At 33.9% G+C, this 14,304-nt stretch overlaps 2 protein-coding genes across 2 annotated transcripts; one reads left to right on the top strand and one right to left on the bottom strand.

The window, feature by feature from the left end:
- Nucleotides 1–18: 18 nt before the first annotated feature.
- LOC114408517 (O-fucosyltransferase 16-like) lies at nt 19–6,725 on the bottom strand. The gene is made up of 10 exons (XM_028371593.1): nt 6,057–6,725; nt 5,894–5,944; nt 5,684–5,774; nt 5,480–5,556; nt 4,827–4,915; nt 4,531–4,714; nt 3,671–3,852; nt 1,743–1,845; nt 1,075–1,406; nt 19–989 (listed from the first exon to the last, which is right to left on the bottom strand). Exons 1-10 carry the CDS (start codon nt 6,222–6,224, stop codon nt 545–547), a joined length of 1,722 nt encoding a protein of 573 aa, XP_028227394.1. The 5' UTR covers nt 6,225–6,725; the 3' UTR covers nt 19–544.
- Nucleotides 6,726–10,005: 3,280 nt separating this feature from the next.
- Nucleotides 10,006–14,041, top strand: LOC114408523. Its single transcript, XM_028371604.1, has 7 exons — nt 10,006–10,359; nt 10,789–10,878; nt 10,985–11,065; nt 11,630–11,764; nt 12,187–12,405; nt 12,803–12,895; nt 13,563–14,041. The coding sequence occupies exons 1-7, from the start codon at nt 10,102–10,104 to the stop codon at nt 13,722–13,724; spliced, it is 1,038 nt and encodes a 345-aa protein (XP_028227405.1). The 5' UTR covers nt 10,006–10,101; the 3' UTR covers nt 13,725–14,041.
- The last annotated feature ends 263 nt before the right edge of the window (nt 14,042–14,304 follow it).

Here is a 14,304-nt window from a genome sequence, read left to right as displayed (position 1 = left end):
CAACACGCACACAATTTGTGAAATAAAATCTACTTTTCATATTGACTACTTATATGAAAGAATTTATCCATGTTTTTAAAACGGCTATAGTATCTGACCATCACTATTGATATGTTCTAAAAGAGAAGTTGACTGCATCAATGTCAATGAAAGACAGGAACAAAGGTGTACAGTCTATCAACTGCAAAAGATATACAGATTTTCCTACTTCCTAGCAAACTCAATTTTGTGTGCAGCTATATTCGAATGGATGTCCTCTAACTCTACTTCCATTGCTCGCTTCTGATAACCTCTTTACAGATTCGTACAAGTCTAAACACTCCAAAAATTCAGCATCAAACTGAGACCATTATGTCCTTAGAAATGCAGAAGATGAACGTATGATTAAATTTTTGAGATGTCTTTTTACTATAGTTCGGCCAGTATCGAGAAAGACGTGCCTTTTCTGTTCCTGTTTTTGAGCTTTATAAGCAGCTGTCAAATGGAGCTGGCAAAGAACCATAATAAGTCAACAGGTACATCAGCACTGAATAAAGCACCTTCACTAATCTGATATAATTTCCTCCAACTCGGGATCCTCGAAGTTCAGAGCATCATAATCCGAAATTGTTTCATTGAATGTACCCTTCTCTGCTAGATCATTCTGATCATCGTCATCATCATCCATGTCTGGCCACTCAGACACATTGTCAACATCCAGTTCATCATTTGCTACATTTTTCTTCGTTGTATTATCCTTCCCATATTTTCTAGATTGTGAATTTTTGTCCACTTTGGCTGCTGCAGAATCTTCACATATGCATGATGATGGATTCTCATGAAACCCGCCTCTACCTGGTCTAACCTCCTTTGGCTCTCCCATGAAGCCTTTCTGGAAAGTTCGGACACTAGAAGCAAAAGCTTCCCAAGTCGAATTACTTCTATTCAAGAACAATCGATAAAGTTTTTTAGCATTTGGACGAATGGTTGGTTTATGGCCAAAGTATCTCCTACAAGAAAGTTCCCAGAAAGCTAATTAGGTATAGATATCAGTGATTCAACAGAAAATAAAATAAAGATGTAAATGGTGCATACCTTCGTCCAGCCAATATTTTTGCCATATTTCCATTATTATTGGTTACAAAAACATCACTTTCATCACAAACAATGAAGTCGAGTGCAGCCATGCGAGAAGAAAATGAAGAAAACGGTTCTAATTCTTCCTTGGTAGCAATGGTCTCTTTTGAATGGAAATTAGGAAATAATGCTTTGAGAGGTGCCAATGTTCTTTCCCCTCCATATACCTCCCCTGATGCAACGTAAATATGAATGTCAGAACCATATCCCAATGCTCTTAGCATGAGACCAACTTCTTCGGGGGTTAATGGGCATCTCCCCTGCCTCCTTGCCCTATCAGGATTGCTTCTCTGCATATTGATATTCCTCATATTTATTATTCACCAATCCGTAAATCAGTTTTCACATATGTACACATAGTTCAGCAAAACATTCTCTACAAAATAATTGTATTTCCTTTGCATCTTGCCACTAACAGGGTGAAAGAATGTCAGATGTTAAAAGCCATTACTGATATTCATTCTATGAAAAGATCCTGTTAGGTTCACATGTCCTGTGTAGTCCTGTTTTGCATGTGCACTCAAGCATATTAAAACACTACCTAAAAGTGAATAAGATGTGATTACATTTTACAGTATCTCCTAATAAATTATGGTTGGTAATAAAATTTAACAGGGGAGACTTACATGTAATGTCTTCCACCTCCTTCTTATTGCACCCAGTTCCTTCTGCTCCTTCTCCCCTCCACCATAATCACATCCAGAAAATGCAAGCATATCAGGTTCAAATCTGTAGCAAAAAAAGGCAATCAATTTTAGAAATTATTCACTTGTCATCCGTTATTCTACCTATTTAACTGCATCTTGAATGCAAAAGGGTAAAAGCCACATTGGTTACTGTCCAAATAGAATCAACACAAGCATCAACAAGTAAAGTGGTCCAAATTAAGCTCATGATATAGACTTGGTCTAAATTATGAGCATGTGCATGTGTGCTTGGGAGTTTCTCAAACAAACTGGCTACCTGTTAGTGTTAGGACAGAGGGGAAGGGAATAAGGCAATTAGCAGCAGTTAGTCAGAGTGGACAAGTTAGTTGATTTGAGGGGATTAGTTAGATGAATAAGGGAGAATAAGGATGGACGGAGCGAGCATTCAGAGAATTCAAAGAATTACAAGAAAGCAAGAATCCTTTATGAAGGGAAAACCCTTGGCAGGGATTAAGTCTCCTAGTTCTGTGCAGTTTCAATCTTTTCTATATTTACATCTCGGGTTCCTAACAAGGACAGAGAGATTATCCAAACTTGAGAGGGAGATGCACTATTATTGGGAGATTACCAGAGAAGTTCTCATGCAAGGGAAATCCTCAATTTCCAACTTGAGAACGAGGTGAATTTTAGGGTGGGTGGTATTGTTTGGACAGAGGGAAAGGGAAAAAGAAGTTAGCAGTACAAGAATTCTGAGAAAGGAGAAATCCTTGGTGAAGGGGAAACACTGGGGGAGAATTTATTCTCTTTGTTCTGTTTCAGCTTGAATCTTTTCTCTATTTCTATCTTGGGTTCCTATTGCTAACACTACTGGTCTTGGAATCAGAGAAATACATAACATAAAATTAGACCAAAGGGCTTGTGTGGTCTTGAACTTGCAACAAATAGTTGATATTGATTTTATAAGACACTGGACTTCCAAAGGAAATTGCTAAGCAGAAAGTTATCCTTATTATAAAAGTTCAATTTTTAGGATTTACAGGAAAACACTGTTATAAGAAACTCCAGTATGAAAGCTTCTCCATCATGATAATCCCAAAATAAAGTAAATTCCAAGAAATATTGTCCTAGATAAAATGGAAGATACTAATGGGAAGGTGATGCAAGGAGGATTAATAACAAGGTTGCGGATAGGGAAAAGTTAAGTAGTTGTCAAAAAAATAGTATAAATATAAAATTTATTTTGATAATAAATTTGTCAGAATTAATGGATGAAATGGCACAGGTTACAAGCTAATGCCTAATACTAGAAAATGATGGTGCATAAATAACATACAAGTTTGTAGTCACATCTGACCAGGGTAATTCTAATTTGACCTCATTTCCAAGAAGCCTTGCTCCATCGTTATATCATACAACAATCTGTATATTTCAATTCTACAATATCTTAGAATACTGAAATTATTGGTAATACTGTATTACAAATAATACCCAGCATGTTGGCACTTTGCCTGATATATACGCTGTCATAAGTCATCACATGCATGTTTACAAAACAATGAAAAATATAAAAGGTAGCAGCAATTTAGACTAACTCAACTATCCTACTATTGAAAAGCCACCTTAATTGTGGTCACCCCTAACCTGCCTAAAGTGGCCTACATATGGTAAAGGATACCAACAGGGATGTAAATATGCTTATGGATGTATTACAGCAGCGTAAGAACTATTTGACATGCATTTGTACGCTAGTGAATGTTTACTGAGAGCATGGATCCACACATTGGTATAACTCTATATATATTCTAGAGTTTTGGTGGTTATCATATTGATGAATCTAATTGATACCAGGTCATGTGAATTGAATAGGATAAATACAATTATGAAGGACCAAGAATCAATCAGACTACCTCAGGTGCAGTGCAATATAATGCTTGCTTCTCATCCTCATCCGATGGACCAATTTTTCACCCATTGCAAGTATTGGGTTGGTAAATCTTAAAGCATGGTAATTAACTCTACATCTCAGCTTCTGATATTCTGTATCCAACCTGTTAGCAAGCCTGTAGTCAAACTTGCTGAGCTGAACAGCCTGCCACAAAATGAAGCAAATAAATAGCTTTCCTGGATAAGCAAACATTCAAATAGTTATCCATTTATATGGTGGTCAGAAATAGCTATCAGAATTTAAAGCATTAATTACTTGTTTATTAATTTTTTTTTAAAAACACAACATTTGTCACTGACTGAATTTCCTGAAAATCTATTGCAGTTTTATGAAACACAAAATGTCCATTGTGAATAGCCAAAACCACAAATTTTTTAAAAATAAAAATAAAAATCGTGCAATTTATATAAAGTTGAATTTTAAGTCCTCTACAAGTTGGGAACTTCAGGGTTTGAAATTTGAATAATAAAGTAGGCTTCCTCGGCCGTAGGATATGGCAAACATGGATCAAATCTATGGCTCTTAAGGTACAGTGAATGGTATCTTAATTGTCTGAATTTTTTTAGGCAAATTATGAGGGGGATATGGATCTAGCAAATAGTGCAATTATAAGATTGCTTAGCTGATAGAAAAGATTTAGATAAGACCTTTAATCAACCTGAATAGACTTACTATAATATCTACCTCATAAAGATTTGGATTCTAGTCCTTAATCTAAAAGCATTAATGAACTTCCTGCATCTCCTACTTAACAGAGAGAATCTAATGAGTTGCACGACACATTAGCACCAGTTGTAATTTCAGGAAATGAAAAAAGCTTACATGCTTTTTAAGGAGTACAGGTAATATGCGATTTATGTAACATCTTTCATTACACTTCCTTGGAACCCGCATATTGTATGCAGATAATGCTTTCCTACCCTTAGTGGGAAGTTGCTTGATAATTTTGACATCTTTTGACAGAAATGATATAAACCAATCAACATCAAAGATCTCTGAGAAGTTACTGCAAAAAGCAAAGTATGTCAACATTTCACAATACTCAGATAACCACATAAAATTGCAATAGCAAAAGTGCAGACACCGCTCAGGCAATCTGTGCCACTGTTGTGACTGACCTAGAATCTTTCCAGAAAGATCGTTGATCCAATTTTGGAACCACAAGAGTAGCATTCAAAATTCGTGCAGCAACAACAGCATCCGTAATCTGCCAAATGCAGAAACAGAAAGATTGGCATTAATAGCCGAGTATGCAGATAGTTTGCAATTCAACGACAGTTATCATATACTGCAGTGTTCTATCTTGATTTGCATTGTAACTAAACAAACGGATTTACTGGGTTTCCATACTCCAGGCTTTGCATCAAACAATTTAAATTGACAATTTTGTTTTCCAAAGCCAAGCACATCTAAAAAGACAAGGGATGTATTTCTTCCATGGATGCAAACAATATGATTGTCAAGAAGATTTGAGGAGAGAGAGAGAGAAGCAAACAATATTCTCCTTACTCATTAAATGCCACATTACTTACTACTGCAAGAACAAGTTGATTCCATTTGACAACAATAACATCAATCTATGGCAGAATCCAATTGAGGCAGCAGAAGCATTTTTTTTTCTTCACTTTTTGAGTTTATTTCACATTTTTATATACCATAGGTTTATAAATAAAAAAATCAGACTCAGAAACACAATTTTTTACTAGTAGAAACGGAAGGCAGCATCAAATCCTTGTTTGACTATAATAATCTCAAGAGTCTAGAGAATTACCCCAGTTCTTTGTTGATTCAAGCCTCCACTTGTTGCAATCATCAAATACCGATTCGGTTGTGTAATCACTTGAGCTTCTGCCACACGAAAAACATAGTTATATTCGTCATTATCATTCATATATCCAAAACCGAATCCAAGTTTCAAACAAAATAAGTTTTACATCGCATCACTCCACACTACTGAACCAACAATAATACGCACTTTGAAACTTGTTGCTGGAATTGCTACATCCAAAGAAGTGTTCCGAATTTAGAGAACTCCAGATATCGCGTCCCAACTTTCCTCCATCACCCTAGTCATTATTATCAAATTAAAACAAAAAAACATAAAACTACGGAATTAAGATCCAATGCGAGAAACGTGAAACCAAGGCCAAATTCAAATAAAAAAACAGAGAATCAGAGCCCTAACCGGAACGCGGAACGCAGGATTGTCAATCGCATCATCCTTTTGAACGTTAACCTGCACAATAGTTTCAGACACACCAAAACAAAACCAAGATTAATTTACGATCAATTATTGGGATTGATTATAAGATACAGCGATTCGCAAGAGAGAGAGAGAGAGAGAGTACCGAAGTGTGTTGGCGTCTCCGGTGGATACGATCGGTTTCGACGGGAGAAGGAGCTAAAAACGAAAGGAGAGCGAAGAGAAAGAATAGCGCGGCGGCGACGGCGGAAAACACTGGAATCATGTGACGGAAGCGTTGGTAATAGTGGTGGCGCCGGCGCTGATGTGCCATTTTCTCTAGCTCTCTGCGCTTATAAGAAGCACCAATTGGATAGAATAACTAGAACAATTTCATGTTGGAAAGAATTAATAATTAAATTAGAAGCATGGCATTGCGTGATAGATCTGTTGGTTTAGGGAAGAGGAATTGATATGATAGCGTCTTGGCTTGGAAATGGTAATAAAAGGAGTGAGAATGAGAGTGGGTAAGCTCTTTCTTTTTCTCTCACTCCACTGCTAAGGTTTTATGCTTCCCTTGCACGTGGATTGTCTTGCTGTCTTTCTGTTTCTTCATTTCTTTAACAAAAACGCGCATCCAAATCTGAGATTTCTTGCAAACTTGACATGCTACTTCACAGCCTTCTTTTTTATCCTCCCACTGGTCTATACTACGTTGTGTATCAGTTTACATGCTGGATTGCTGTTATAGGAAGAAAATAATCTGATATTTGTTGAGGATAAATCTACCTTACGATCAATAACAATTTTGAAAAATAACTTATTTCCGTCTATATTATCGATCTGACTTAGTTCTGTAATTATTCTTATCCTCAAGTTATTTTATACATTTTTTTAAAACATATTTGATTTTGATTTTTTTCGGTATTTAATTTCGAATTTTTAAAAGAAAAATATTTTAGTTTGACGGGGCAGGGAGTTGATGACCCTGTTCCTGTATATCTTCCAATGTAATGGAAAAATTAAAGTTACATAGTTTTTTTAGAAAAAAAAAAAATATGTGTTGATAATTTTTTTTAATAAAAAAAATTTTAATTTGAGAATACTTGAGACACCGTATTTTCATAACATACTATTAGTAAAGCATCATTTTAAATCGATTTCTTTTTGTTCAAAATAGAATAATTTGATGTATTTAAAAAATTGTAAAGAAATTTAGCACGTCATATTCAACCATATCCTTAAATATAGGGTCCAGGGAGTACTATGTTCGACTTAATATCCTTTTTAGTTTTGAATAAAAATGATTTTACATATTAAAAAAAAACATGGAAACACTCGAAAAGTCATCTTCAATCATATTCACAGACATAAGATCCACATAGAATTATACTCAGATCAATTGTTTTTTTAAATGAAATAAATTTATATTAAAAATTGTAAAACAAAATCTCTGAAATGTCATGTCCAACTATGTATACTTCTAAAACATAGTCATCCTCGAATCAATATTTTTTTATTTAAAATAAAGCCATTTAGTGTTTATAACATTTATATGCGATAAACGATATTTGAATTATTTTAATGTTTTTTGAAAATATTTAGTTCTAATTAATTCTTAAATTATTTAAATTTTTTTTTTATTATATCATTAATAATTATTTATATTTAAAACAAGTGATGAATTAGGCTAAATATTTAATAAAACAAAATATAATGGTTAACTAAATAACGCGATCAAAGAAACAAAAATATATGCTTAATTGTAATTTCGTGCAGAAAGAAAAATAAAGCATTAATTAGAAGACTGATATAAGACCAACATAAGTGAATAACAAATGAACAAAGTACAAAATAAATAAAACAAAATAAAAAAGAAAGAAAAATAAGACGTTTAAAAAAGTTGAAACAGACCCATACCCAACTCGTCACACATGTAAAAGATTGAAAATACTTGTTCAAATTTAAACTTAATAATTATACCCGATCGATGAACACTTCACTTGTTATTATTGCTCTTCTTGAGAGTACATGTCAATGATGAATGATGAGTATGCGTCGATGATGGTGAGACATTCCAATATCAAAGTTTTCTTTTATTTTGTTTTTATTCTTCTATTCGTGCCTTCCTCGTAAAAATTTGTATTTTTAAGTCATAAGGATTTGAGTGAGAAGAAAATAATGAATTTGAATCTCTTTCAGACTTTCGCTGGCATAACATACTGATTGTTAATATATGATAATAAAATAATCTATGCCCTATTATTCAAATATATATGTCTTTTAGGGATGTTAAAAAATAAAAATTAAACCAAAACGTTTTAAATGGTCCAACCTAAGAATACTTGGGTAGTTGAATTTTTATTTTATTTTCAAATCTAATTTTTAAAATAAAATACATTTTGACAAAAATGAAACTAAAATAATTTCAAAATACTTTTTCATTTATTCTAAAATCAATATTTTTTTTATGAATTTAGTTTTCAATTTAAAAAAACACTTTTTACATTTAAGAATGATCCTTCTCCCGTTACTTCTAACTATCTTAATCGTCATTATCATAGATATAATTATGATGGTTATTTTTATTCATCATCAATGACATTTACCTCTATTATAGGCATTGTTAGCAAAACCATCACCATCACAATCACTTTATCATTGTCATTGTCTCTACTATCATTGATTTTGCTACTATCATTGTGTTTCACCATAACTACTAATCATCATTTGTGACTATAACTACTACAATTATCATCTTCACCGTTACTACTACCATGAGTATTAATATCACTACTAATATTATTATCACAACTATTGTTACCGTTATCATTATTGTCACACTGACATTGACACTCTTAAGTATATATGTTGTTATTCCCATCAACAATTTATTTTAAAACTAAAAATTAGAAGAAAAAAACAAATATCAATTTTCTAAAATTAAAAATTGATTATTAGTTTTTAATATTTTTGAAACTTATAACCAAAAAGGACCTTAAAACACGGCCTAACCACTTTTGCATAGGATAAAATAAGACAATGGAAGAATAGTAAGAAAAACTCAAATAAATTTTTATTTTTTTTAGATTACATTTAAGTCCCTAATTTTTTCTCATCTTATTCCTTGAACATATGTTATTATTATGACTTAAATTCTTGTACAAGGAATCAAAATCAATAAATGAAAATTTTAATTTTAGAGACTTAAATAAAATCCTAATATTTTTTAGAAATTTAGTTAATTTTTCTTAATTTTAGAGATTATCTAGACATCCAGATTAGGCATGGCAATGGGGCGAGTCGGGGTCGAGGCCAGATTTTGTTTACCCCACCCCGCCCCTGACTCCCCATTTCCCTCCCCTTCCTGCCCGCCCCCGAAATCGACGAGGGTGTATATTTACACCCCATCCCCGTCCCTGACGGGGTCGGGTTTTCCTCGCCCCGCTCCTGACATTTTTATAAAATTTTATTAAAAAATATAATTTTTCATAAAATAAAAAATATAATTTTAAATAAAACATAAAATTTAATTCAACACTAACATAAAATTCAATCTAATAGTTTCATATTTCAATGTGTTATATATATTAATTATTAGCTGGGCGGATTCGGGGACGGGTTCGGGGCGAGTATTGAGAATCTCATTCCCGATCCCGAATCCAAATTTGGTTATCGGGAAAAATCCGACCCAATCTCGATCAATTCAGATTTTTCTCATCAAAATCGGGAGAAATCCGGGACGGGCCCCACGAATTTAAATCCCGTTGCCATGCCTAATCCAGATACATTTTTTACGGGGAACTAAATTAATCTTTTCCTCAATATTTATCACGTGTATTATAAAAGTTAAGATACTAATTAAAGTTGACATTTTTTTTTTATAAAATAATACTAAAAAAAATTGATTATGCATGAATTAACATAGTAAAATATTCTCTTATACTAAAACTAATTTACAATCACAAATTACTGTATGATAAATTAGTTAACAACTCAACTAAACTAGACATAATAATACTTCGAGTTTGTTGGTGAGTTATATTTATGTATGTAATTTCGATCCAAAAGTAGATTTAAAATAGAAATTATTGGTATCGGTACGTGGCAGGTGCAAAATCACGTGTGAACCTCATCCCTGTGAATGCCGCTCCACTTCCAAGGCAAACTCTGAAACCTCTCTGGTTCTCTGTGACAGCGGAACAAATTATATGATCATGTATTCGTTGACACTGAAACCCTTCTTCACTCCTCAATTAGTTTCTTCGTCTTCTTCAACTTCCACTTCGTCCTCTTCGATTTCTCTCGTGTCCTTCCCATCTCGTTCGGTCTCATCAATTAGCTTTCCCAGAAATTTAAAGCACAAAGGAAGATTTGGTCTCAGAGTTGAAGCATACGATTCCTCCAATAATGACACTTCCAACCCTGCCAGTGCTGGCGGCGACTCCAAACCCCCTAATGGCACTTTGGTACTTCTTCATCTTCTTACTCTTTCAAATTCAGTATTACCCCTATCTCATTTTTAATTTTATATATTATTATTTTAATATAAAAAAATTAGTTCATGAAAACCTCTTGGAATAGGTTAGTGTGACCCTTAATAAGTGAATGAATATATCAAATATTTAAACTCTCCTATAGAATTGGCGACCATGTGCATTCATGTCCGTATACCTACTACTTGGTGTGGTTTATCTTTCATATTTTCTTCCAATTTATTGAGTCATTATATGAAATCCTAAGTTTCTTCAGCATTATATGCCCTAGCCCAAGTGATTATTTTGGTACATATAAAATTAAAATGGGATCTGTAGTCAAAATAAATTGTTCTGGAAACAAGTGTCTACCTCTGCCGGAGCTGTTATCTGACTAGTGATTAAATGTTTTGAAATCAACAGTCAAAGAGCAGGAGAGAAATTTTACTGGAATATGTTAAGAATGTGCAGCCAGAATTTATGGAATTGTTTGTGAAAAGAGCGCCACAACAGGTATGTTGTTGTCTTGCTATGAACAATTATCTGACTGTTACTTGATTGTGAGTCAACGTGGCTGTTGATTACCCTCTTAGTGAATGAAACTTTCGTTGGTGATTAGGTTGTGGATGCAATGCGACAAACAGTGACAAATATGATTGGAACACTGCCCCCTCAATTTTTTGCTGTAACAATTACCACTGTAAGATGTTATGAGTTTCTTCTCTTCTTGCTTAACTTCTACTTTCATTTTTAATTAGCAGTTCTGCATGTTATGATGGTTATATTTGGCTGGATGGGCCAGCCAACCTCTTTGGTTATTTTGATGAATTGTTTCGATGGAGTGGGAGACTTTGCTTTGTCTGATGTACTTGTCCCTGAAATTTGTGTTTTCAATCACTATCCCCCTTTATATCATGTCACATGAAGTCATCTTTGATTTTAGAATTTTGAAAAAAATAATTCAAAAGTATGCTCATTACCTTTGCTGCCATTTCCCCCCCTTGTTTATAACTTTGCCTTGTAAGCCCTAATTTCAGAGCCTTTTGCAAATTTTTCCCCCTGGTGTACTTATCTGAATTAATTGAAGACTATTATCGATACTAACAACTGTTCTGGTGTTGGAAGAGTAACATATTTTTAGCACAAGATGGTCCAATAAGCAATGTTGAGCCATGCGGTTTGGTTGAATTGAAGTTCTTCCTTTTCATTTATTTTGCTTCATGCATCTTACGTATTTCGGTGGAATCATTTGGCGTTTTATTAGGTAGCTGAAAACCTTGCACAACTCATGTACAGTATCATGATGACTGGATACATGTTCAAGAATGCACAATATCGTTTGGAATTGCAAGAAGGTTTGGAACAAGTTGTTGCTCTTCCGGATGTGCAAGATAAAAAGGTAACATAATTTCTCTTCTCTTTTTAGCATTCTGTGATTCAAAAGATATCTAAGTGCTCGGATAATTGCAAGGATGTGTTATTCTTGTTTTCGTGGATAGAAGATTTATACAGACTGTTGGTCCAGTAATTTCCTATCCTTACTAGCTTTTCCTATTAAGATTCCCGATCAGGTTATAGAGGAAAGAAAATTGCAAAGGACTTTCTTTAATCTGGTGTGGACTAGTAGAAAAGGAAACACTTGTTGGGTAGGTTAGTTGGTTTCAGCCTAGGGATTAAGTCTTGGGATTTTGGTGCGCAAAAAGTTGCTTTGATTGCTAAATGGCCATAGTGTTTCCTTTAGGGACTGCATCATTATGGCACCAAAAAAATAATACTTTAGTTTGTACGTTTTTTAATTTATGCTCTTAAAATGTTGTGCAGGATGTGCCAGACTATGCACCTGGCACACAAAAGAATGTTTCAGGTGAAGTTATTCGGTGGAACAATGTTTCTGGGCCTGAGAAAATAGATGCTAAAAAGTACATTGAATTACTTGAAGCGGAGATTGAGGAGCTGAATCGTCAAGTTGGGAGACAATCTAGCAATGGACAAAATGAACTGTTGGAATACCTAAAATCTCTCGAACCTCGAAATTTGAAGGTTAATTCTACTTTTCATTGGTCAATATAAAATACTTCCTTTCCTTTATCCTGCTGACTTGTGCTGTCTGCTCAGTGTAAGTTTTCACATGTTGATCTGTACTTTGTTACTACTGTAGCTTTTATTGAGATTAGTTTTACATGATCTACTATTGTTGAATCACTGTTGAACATTCTGGTGTTGCATTTTTTTTTTCAGAACTAGGTATTGGTTTGGTGTTAATGTAATCATCACAACTATAAATCCACAATTCACTGTTGTAGATTTACTTGCATAGGTGTTCCATAGATTGATATTTGCTTCTGTAACTATTAATTTGACATTCCCATGCAGCCTATTCAACTTGATCAATATAAGTCAATCATTTGTCATAATAAACCTTCATTTTATTGTGTAGGAGTTGACCAGTAGTGCTGGCGAGGATGTAGTGTTTGCGATGAATACATTTATAAAGCGCCTGCTGGCTGTTTCGGATCCTAGCCAAATGAAGGTTTGCTTCTTCATTATTTTGATCTTTCTATATCCCATCATTTATGTAGACTTCGTTCCCTTGTCATCTGCCAAATGTGTCTAACTTTTTCAAATTACTGTCACTCTACTCTACTCACCATTGATATCTGGGTTAATACTTAATATTGAATACTTTGACTGGAATTCATTCATTTTTAGGGTGTGTGTCTTAAGTGTTAAAATGAAAGATGGAACTTATTTTGTTTTGGTCCATAAGATTGAAGTCTTATTACTTGGGTCTTGGATGGAAAGTTGGTTAAAAACGTACATTTGACATCTACCCCCTAATCATTGCTGACCTGATGATATGTTTGTCTGTTAACTTAAATAAGGGCATTTTACCTTTTTGCGTCCGGACTTTGATTGACTTGTAACATGCTCTTTAACTGTGTGAACTGAGTTAAAGCATAGAGGCTAGATTTTGCTTGTCCTGACTAATCATATGGTCATGTGATACTAGGTAAATTGGTAATGGTTTTATTTGTATAAACTGAGGCAACCGAAACTAGATTTCTTCAAAATCAAATTGATTTATGGATCTACGTGTGATTATTGTGAGGGAGGAGTGAACAGCCTTCTCTTTGCTTGTTTTTACTGTAAATACATTTGAGACTTTTGAATAAGTTGCTTCAATTCTGATTTTACAGACTAGCGTGACCGAGACTAGTGCAGCTGAACTTGCGAAGCTGCTTTATTGGTTGATGGTGGTTGGGTACAGCATACGCAATATTGAAGTTCGTTATGACATGGAAAGAGTACTTGGCACCCCTCCAAAGCTAGCTGAATTGCCGCCAGGTGAAAATGTTTAAGCAGTCTGGAGTAAAGTAGTTCAACAAAGTACTGGTGTCTCTTAGTTGAAGCCAAGTGCCCTAATTAGATTTTGCACTTTTTTTGTTGATTGGCTGAAAGGCCAGTCATGAGCTCAAAGAGAAGTCTGCATTTTTCAGCGGCCATGAACGATTGATCTCTTAATATTATTAATATATTTGATGAAACTTTTATTCACAATTATACTGACAAAGATATCAAGGTCGATTCCCTGAAGATGTGCTATGCTTTTATATTACTTCTTTGACAGCCTGAACTGTGGTGATTTTTTTTAAAGGCGGCAGTTATTGTTGGTTCATTTTACAGTTTTTTCATATTCATTTTTAAATTGTTATATTTTCTAACTTAATTTTTTAATTTGTTATTGTTTTATTTATTTTTAATTCTATCATTTTTTTTAAGTTGTTATATTTTCCAAGTTTTCCTAATTCTGTTTTTTTAACATGCATTTTAATTTTTATATTTTTATTTCCTGAAGAACTAATAAGTATTAAAATGCTTGTGGGGTGTTTTCAACTGTGGGTCCAAAGGCTGCGTTTTCTACTGTGCAATCTTAATAAC

The sequence above is a fragment of the Glycine soja genome, chromosome 4 (assembly GCF_004193775.1).
Source record: "Glycine soja cultivar W05 chromosome 4, ASM419377v2, whole genome shotgun sequence".
Classification (NCBI taxonomy): Eukaryota; Viridiplantae; Streptophyta; class Magnoliopsida; order Fabales; family Fabaceae; genus Glycine; species Glycine soja.
The sequence above is the reverse complement of the archived record's forward strand: the minus strand, read 5'-3'. Positions and strand labels throughout refer to the sequence as shown.